General features: G+C 66.7%; 3 protein-coding genes across 3 annotated transcripts in view; all 3 read left to right on the top strand.

Moving 5' to 3' along the window:
* The window catches only part of EMIHUDRAFT_439976 (hypothetical protein), a 4598-nt gene extending 609 nt beyond the window's left edge, over nt 1–3989 (top strand). Inside the window, exons 2-9 of the mRNA XM_005791453.1 lie at nt 1–1296; nt 1358–2100; nt 2168–2219; nt 2317–2430; nt 2530–2739; nt 2816–3209; nt 3265–3330; nt 3406–3989. Of these exons, the coding sequence (XP_005791510.1) occupies nt 1–1296; nt 1358–2100; nt 2168–2219; nt 2317–2430; nt 2530–2739; nt 2816–3209; nt 3265–3330; nt 3406–3878 (3348 nt within the window). The 3' untranslated portion in view covers nt 3879–3989. The remainder of the gene's footprint in view (nt 1297–1357; nt 2101–2167; nt 2220–2316; nt 2431–2529; nt 2740–2815; nt 3210–3264; nt 3331–3405) is intronic.
* A 1272-nt stretch (nt 3990–5261) lies between these two features.
* Nucleotides 5262–7003, top strand: EMIHUDRAFT_223966 (hypothetical protein; the record flags this gene model as incomplete). Its single annotated transcript, XM_005791452.1, has 5 exons — nt 5262–5285; nt 5494–5570; nt 5760–5966; nt 6511–6613; nt 6902–7003. 5 exons carry the CDS (start codon nt 5262–5264, stop codon nt 7001–7003), a joined length of 513 nt encoding a protein of 170 aa, XP_005791509.1.
* A 630-nt stretch (nt 7004–7633) lies between these two features.
* Nucleotides 7634–7851, top strand: part of EMIHUDRAFT_109095 (hypothetical protein) — a gene marked incomplete at both ends in the record, with an annotated part of 3133 nt that continues 2915 nt past the window's right edge. The window contains one exon of the mRNA XM_005791451.1: nt 7634–7762. Within this exon, the coding sequence (XP_005791508.1) occupies nt 7634–7762 (129 nt within the window). The remainder of the gene's footprint in view (nt 7763–7851) is intronic.

The raw sequence follows: 7851 nt of genomic DNA, 5'->3' as shown, positions 1-7851 counted from the left end.
GAGGGAGCCGCCACGAGCATGGTCTGGGAGCCCTGCCCCGCGGGCAGCTTCAGCCCGACCAGCGGCTCCGCTTCGAGCGCCTCGTGCGAGCCTTGCCCCGCCGGCACGGCGAGCGCGGCGCCGGGCGCGGTCAGCCACAAGACGTGCGAGCCTTGTGAGCCCGGCCATTTCGCCGCCACGCCCGGCCTCTCCAAGTGCGAGCGCTGTGAGCCCGGCACCACCTCTGGCGTCGGCAGCAGCGCCTGCAGCGAGTGTGCTGCAGGCACGTACGCCGCCAACCCCGGCCAGGGCCAGTGCGTCCCTTGCCCTCACCCCCTCAGTGGTGAGCGCGGCGCCGTCACCTGCTCCGTCTGCCAGAAGGACTTCTACCTGCTCAAGAGCGCCGACCCGGCCGAGATCTTCTCCTCCCCGACCGACTACTGCAAGCCATGCCCGCCAAACGCCGAGTGCTCGGACGACACCTCTCTCGCGACCCTCGGCGTCCCAGCCGGCTACTGGCGCGCCAGCCCCTCCTCCGCCGTGCTGACGGCGTGCCGCGACTTCGGGGGCGACAGGGCCGGCGAGGCGCGGTGCGCCGGCAACGAGCGCGGAGCCAAGCAGGCGTCTCGCCGTTTGGAGGCGGCGGGCTCGGACGAGTACTGCGCTTCGGACTTCACCGGCCCCGAGTGCGAGCTCTGCGCCGCGGAGAATCAGTACCTCGTCGACGGCGACGAGTGCAAAGAGTGCGGAGCGCGCGGCGCCGCTGCGGGTCGCATCGCGGGCCTCGTCCTCGGCCTCTGCGTCGCGTGCGGCCTGGCGGCGTGGGCCTACAGCATGACGGACTGGCGGGAGAAACGCTTCATCGGCCCAATCCTTCGCTTTGCAGACCGCTCCGTCAAGTACTACGTCGAGGGCGGAATGACGGCCAAGGTCAAGATCCTGTTTGGCTTCTACCAGATCAGCACCGTCTTGTCGTCCACCTACTCGGCGCGGCTGCCGGACAAGTACACGGGCTGGACCGACAAGCTGGCCAGCGCGATCTCCATCGACTGGTCGGGCTTCTTCTTGCCGGAGCAGTGCCTCGGCTATGGTACGCGGCTCGTCGTCAGCGCTCTCTCCCCCGTCGTCCTCATCGCCCTGCTCATGGGAACGGGAATCGCGCTGCGGCTCCGCCGCTGGCGTGCCGCGTCACCGCGCCCAAAGCTGTGGGCAGAGGCGGCCCTCGGCCTCCTCGACCTCACGCCGGCCGGCTTGGTGCTCATTTTCTGCTTCGTGCCCTCCATTAGCGCCTCCATCTTCCGCTCGTGGTCGTGCCAGGCGCCTCAAAGTGATGACTGCCGTTGCTCACGCCGCCCCTCAGGCAATGTGCTGCTGATAGGCCTACACCATCTCTCCGCCGAACGAGCCCCTGGAGCAGGTCTCCTACATGCGGCAGGACGCGAGCGTCGAGTGCGGCACCGAGAAGCACGACGGCATCACCGCCCTGGCCCTCGGCTTCATCGTCCTCTGGCCGGTCGGCTCGCTGGTCCTTTTCACGTCGCTCCTCGCCGCCTGCTACAAGCCGCTGCAGGCCAAGTCGCCGAATGCTCTGACGCGGGCCACCGCCTTCCTCCACCGGGAGTACGAGAAGACTTGGTACTGGTGGGAGGCGGTCGAGCTGGCGCGCAAGCTCGTGCTCACGGGCTTCGTGCTGCTGATCCCGGAGAAGAACGCATTCCTTCGCCTCGTGGTGGCGACCCTGATCTGCTCGTGCTACGCCGTCGTGCTCGCCGTCGTGCGGCCGTACAAGCGGGTCGAGGACGACGTGCTAGCCGTCGCCACGAGCCTCGTCCTCCTCCTCCTCTTCCTCGGCACCAACTGGACCACCATCTTCCTCGGCATCGAGGAGCGGTACCAGGGAGCCGACCCCGCCGATGTCCTCGGCTTCGGAAAGCTCAATGCCATCGTGGACACGATGATCGTGCTCGTTGCTGTTGCGCTCGTCTTCTTCTTAATCGGCGCCGTCGTCGCCGCCCGCCGCGTCGCCAAGGTCCCCACGATCCGCCTCGTCTCGACCAAGCAGCCCCCCGAGATAAGCATCGGGACTGGCCTCACGTGGCACCTCTTCCTCTCTCACATCTGGTGCGTCGCGCAGCTAGGAGGATGATCAAGCCAGGCCGCATCCAACTCCAACCCCCTAACCATGCAGGTCGACCGGTCAAGACGCCGTCGGAAACATCAAGAGTGAGCTCCAGCTGCTGGTGCCGGGCCTCAAGATCTTTCTCGACGCGCGCACAGGCTCAGCCGCGCTGCTCCAGCTACACACAGCCCTTCTGACGCACCGCGGAGTGCGCACAGGTAGATGATCTCAAGGATATTGGGTCGCTGGAGGAGTACATCCAGCACTCGCAGGTCATCCTCTTCTTCCTCTCGTGTGGCTACTTCCGCTCCAAGGCGCGCTCTCGCCGCCCTGTCCCGCGCTCGGGATCGTCTGGCTCTCAACGCACCCGAGTCTGCTGCGCCCCTCGACACTCCCCACGGCTCACCGCCCGCCTGCTTGCGTGCCACCAGAACTGCCTCCGCGAGATCCGCTCGTCGCTCGAGCAGAGCAAGCCGATCGTCCTCGTCCAAGAGGCGGACCCTGCAAAGGGCGGCGCGACGCTGCAGGCGCTGCGCGGCGAATGCCCCGAGGACCTGCAGCCGGACATCTTTGAAAAGGGCTGGACGCACACCATCTACATGCGAGTTGTGGAGTTCCAGCGCGTCTCGCTCAAGACAATCGTCGAGGCGCTGCGGGGCACAGCCGCAGCCCTCTCGCCCCTCCCGAGACCTCAGCCCCGGCACCCTTGAACCACAGGCGGTGCTCCTCTGCTCGCCCAACTACCTGAACCAGACCTCCCTCCCGCTCTGCGTGCCGGGCGAGCCCGAGAGCGAGTTGCTCGCCTTTGCCAAGGAGACCATGCTCTGGGCCTCGCCGGCCAACGCGGGCGCCCTGGAGCTGGCCAACAAGATCGCCGCCGCCTTTGCCGGTCTCACGATCTCCACCGCCGATGCTCGGCCGGCCACCGCGACCCACATGCTGCTCTACCTCAACGAGGACAGCTTCAGCGACGCGCGGCTGGCCGACCAGGTCCAGCAGGCGCGCAAAGACAAGCTGAAGATCGTCATGGCGCACGAGAACGACCCGGACCTCGGCGGCTGCGAGTTTGGCAGAATGTTCGAAGTCACGCCGCAGGAGCGAATGCCTCACAGTGACGCCCGTCCCGAGCCTCCCCTCCCCCCACACGCCTCCTCCAAACGCCGCAGGAGCTCATCGCCGACGGGCTCTACAAGACCCTGGCACGCTCGTGCTTCCCGGGTTGCCACAACCCGGCGCGCGCTTTGTCTCTCCCACATCTCGCCTTGCGCACTGGCGGGACTCACCAGCCAGGGCGTTCCGTTCCGCAGGTGTCGCTCGCGCTTCTGGCAAAGGACCTCGGCGCGACTCCCGCTCAGTCGGGCAGCGTCGCAAGGATGAGCCGCCTCTCGGGCAGCATCGCCAAGCGTGGCAGCCGGCTCGTTCCCACGATCAGCCGCCGCAGCTCTGCGAAGACAACCACCGCGGGCGACGGCTCTGGAGGCGAGGCGACGGTCTCGGTGGTCTCGGAGGAGTCCGCGGTCTCGGTGCAGGCGGCGCAGGAGCATGTCTAACTCTTCGGCGGCCGCACTCACGGCAGACGCCACAGCACACAGACGCCATCTTAAGCAATTCACATGAGCAGGCACAGCGACCCGCCGGGGAGGAGGGGCGGGAGGCGTTTGCCGCGTCGGCGACCCACATGGGTCTGGGTCCATATCCGCCGCGCGCTCTCGCAGTGATGGGAGCTTTCGCGCAGCGGTGTGCTGCGCGGCCAGCCTTTCTCTGGAGCGGCGAGGCGTAGTTTTGGGGGGGGGGGGGTATAGGGCCGGGGATGCACAGCTGAGGCTCCGTCGCCGTACTCGCGTGCTTACTCCGTGTCCCGTGCGTCGTTGCCTTTCCTTGAGCGGTGCTACTGGCCAGGTGGGGGCTAGTTGCAAATACGGGTGCTGTCAACATGATGAATTTTGATGGTTTTTATTGATTATTATATTGTGTCCGTGTTCCCGCGCTCCCTTAGGCCTGACTAGGGGGTGCACAGCGCCCCAAAATCCACCAGTGTGGGATTTCGCGCAATCGCTTGACTCTGAAAAGCTCGCCTATCCCTGCGGTGAGCGCTGTGGTCGCCGCAGACTGGCTCCGACTTGACGGGGGCATGGAGACGTGATGCCTCCATGCCCCCGTCGAGTCAAAATCGACATGCGAGGCGATCTTTGGCCCGCCAGAGGGATAGGCGGCGTTTCTGGCGACAACAGCGCTGCGACCGCGAAGTGGCGGTGGACATGCTCCCATGTTGCCGACGCGGCGCCGGAGTGGCCGGTGCTGCTCGCCGCGACCACGACGGCTACTCTGATACTCCGGGCCGACCCGTCCTACCCGACGGTGGCACTCTTCCACGTCTCGCTCACGCTGAGAAAAATTCTGAAACGCCGTGCAGCAGAGTCACCGACGAGTCGGTCCGGGTGACTCCTCGCGTCCCGTACCGTTCTCACACATCCATAAACTCACTTTGGCCCCACTGAAGCGATGCCTCAATCCTGAATCCTCAGATTTTAGATTAGGGACGCTGCGCACCCCCTAGCCTGACCCTGAGGCCATGGCTGGTGCTACTAGTATGGGGGGCTACCTGGCTACCGCGAGAGCGACCCAGCTCGTCGACATCGTCCGATGATGGTGCCTCAAAGTCAGCCTTCGGAGGCTATCGTGGCGTCGAGCCGGCGGTGGCCGTGACATGTGGTTCCACCACCCCTCGTAGGCTTTGCCTCTGATCGCCACCGTTCCCAGGCTGCCTAATGGGATGGAAAGGAAGGCTCGGCGAGCGTATAGAAGCGTGCTCGACCTCGTCGTGGCAGCCTGCACGGCAGCGCTGGCAGGCGCGATGAGCGTCGTGCCACCTGACCCGAGAGACGGGTCGCAGTCGTCGCACCGATCGCGTCGAGAGACCGTGTCCTGATGTGCTCTGCACGGGTGAGTCACGTCGGAGTCAAAGGAGCGGCGTGTGACCTGTCAGCGCTTGATCTCCGATCTCAGCGACGTCGAGTCGCCTTCGGTGGCGACAGCTAGGATGCATCTCCTCCGTCGTTTTTCGCGCGATGGCCCTGAGAAGCTGGGGCGGTGCACGCAGGCGGACCTTGTGTGTGCACGGAACGCTTAAAAAGCAACCCTTTTCCTGGCTCACAAGCTAAAGATGTTCACGGGCCCGCACAGGGAGGTACAGTTGCAGCTCGGACGGCTTGCTCGGGTCGAATGACCGCTCGGGGTCGATGACGCCCCACACAAACTCGGCGAGGCGCCACAGCGCCCGGAGAGGAGGGGCACCTGCCGGCCGATCAGCGCGGCTTCGAGACGGCCGCAGCTGCCACAAGCGGGGTCGGCCTGCCACCGGACACGTCAACGACGCGTCCACCGCTAGCCCGCAGGCGCAGCTCCACACGCGCCACTGGGTCCTCAGGCAGGCCGACGGCGGCGCGGACCAGGCGCGCGGCAAGGGGGGGCGGTCGGCCACGAGTTTAGAGCCCCTTCCTCGAAGACGCGCCCTCCTCTCCCACAGGTGCACGGCAAGGGACACAAGGGTGTGTGGTCGGCTACTTCCCGCTGCTGCGCGAGGGCGGCTGGCGCGGCAAGCAGCGCCACTCCGGACGCGCGCGGGACACGTCCGGGACACGTCCGGGGCGCGTCACCACAGGCGCGACGACAAGCAGCGCCACTCGGGCCGCATCGGGCAGGGCGAGTGGTGCGAGGGCGTGTTTGTGTACCAGAGCCTCAGCGGGCGCGGCTCGAGCATCTCCTTCGAAGGGTCGATCGACTTTGTGCCCGGCTCGCTCGAGGCGCCCACCGGCGAGGAGTTCGCCGTCGCCGTGCCGCGTTTCCCCCTCCTCGTCGGCGCGGACGAGTACCTCTTCTGAGGGGTGCGCCTCTTCTGAGGCGCCGCGCCTCTCCGTCGGGGCTGGTCTCGGGTCATCTCGGATGATCTCGGGGCATCGGGCGCGCCGTTGGCCTGTACGCCATATTCTCGAATATCTTAATCTTTGAGAATATAGAGGGCCGAGCGCACTTTCGTATTCGAGAATATTCTCGAGAATATAGACGGCCCCTCCTTTCAGCGGCGAATATGAGGGCTCAGGGCGCCCGCTTTTCTTTTTATTGCGGCGTCTTCTAGTCTCCCTATCGCCCGGCTCGAGGCTGCTCTTTCGCTGTTCGCTTCGGCCTCGCTGCGCTCGGCCTCGACTCCATGCTGCTCTTCGCGCTGCGCCACGCCGGGCGGCTCGCGCCGGCGCGCATCGGCGCGCCAGGCCGCATCGCGCGGTCGCTCTTCAAGGTGAGCGCAGCGGCAAGCGCTGCGGGCGCAGCTCACGCCTTCGGCTTTGCACACTGCGCTCCTGCCGACGAGGCAGCCGAGCTCAATCGGCTGTTTTCCGCGACGGCTATATCCCGAGGGACCTTTGGCTGGCCGAGCTGGCCAAGCTCCCCGCGGCGCAGGCCGCTGAGGCAGCGGCGCCGGCCGCTGAGCATGATGTCATGGAGGAGGACGAGGGCGACGTCGAGGAGGATATGACGCCGCCCCCGCCCGACGCCGTCGCCTCGCCCGACGCCGCCGCCTCGCTCGATGCCGCCGCCTCGCCGTCCGCCTCGCTCGACGCCGCCGCCTCGCCCGCCTCGCCCGCCGCCGCCTCGCCCGACGCCGCCGCCTCGCCCGCCGCCGCCGACGCCGCCGCCTCGCCCGCCGCCGCCGCCTCGCCGTCCGCCTCGTCCGCCTCGCCCGCCTCGCCCGCCGCCGCCGCCTCGCGGGTCTCACGTGATGCCATCGGGTGGGGAGATGTGGACGAGGACGATGTCAAGAGCATGTTTGGCGAGCAGCAGATGTCCGCGCTGGCCGACTACATCCGCGCGGCGCTGATGCTCAAGTTCAACCAGCGCACAGTAGGCTGAGTGTAGCTGAGTGCCGCCAACGCCGCGCCTTTGGCGCTGCAGAGCTCGCTCGCCTGCTCGCCGCTCGCGCTCATTGGGGCTCGTCGCTCGCCGCTCGCGTGTACGTCTGTACGAGTGTACGTCCCTGTTACGTGTTACCCTGTAGCGTAGTGAAATGAGAGGTGTTTCGAGAATATTCTCGAGAATATAGGGGGCCCAGAAAGAATATGATGCAAAGAATATAGATAGCCTATGCAGAGAAAAGCGCGTACAGGCCAAGGCGCGCGCCGCGCCTGAAGCCGGCCGAGGTAGGAGGGTAGGGAGGGGGCACGGATGGGGGGAGGGGGCTTTAGAGCGGGCTTTGCCGCGCGGCCGGGAGGCACGCTGCCGCGCCCTTGGGCTTAGTTTGAGCCTGCGGCGACCCTAGAGGCATGGAGATTGCGGTGGGGTGCGAGAGTTTTTCCGCGCGCGGGCACGACCGAGGTGCCACTGCGTCATCAGTAAAGAAAGAAAAGATAATTTTACAACGCAAGCTCTCGCCTCGTACGATTTACTTAGGAGCCGTGAAAAAAGAAACAACGGGGCCTGAGCTCGGCCGAGGCTCCACAGCGGAGGCTCCACAGCCCCCCCCCCGGAGAAGGGGATCCTTTCATGGCGACACCGATCAGCAGCGCGACCCGCACGGCGAGCAGCAAGGAGGAGTACGCGTCGCTCCCGCGCGACGACGTCAAGCCCGTCCCGCCCTCGCGCCGGACGTTCATCAAGGCTTCCGCCAAGCCGGTCGCAAGCTGCGAACCCTGGCCCTGCCCTCCTCCCCGCCGCCTCCCAGCCCCGCCCCCACTCCGGTCGCCCCCCCCCCCTCCCACCCC

Source organism: Emiliania huxleyi (assembly GCF_000372725.1).
Source record: "Emiliania huxleyi CCMP1516 unplaced genomic scaffold EMIHUscaffold_113, whole genome shotgun sequence".
Lineage (NCBI taxonomy): Eukaryota > Haptophyta > Isochrysidales > Noelaerhabdaceae > Emiliania > Emiliania huxleyi.
The sequence above is the reverse complement of the archived record's forward strand: the minus strand, read 5'-3'. Positions and strand labels throughout refer to the sequence as shown.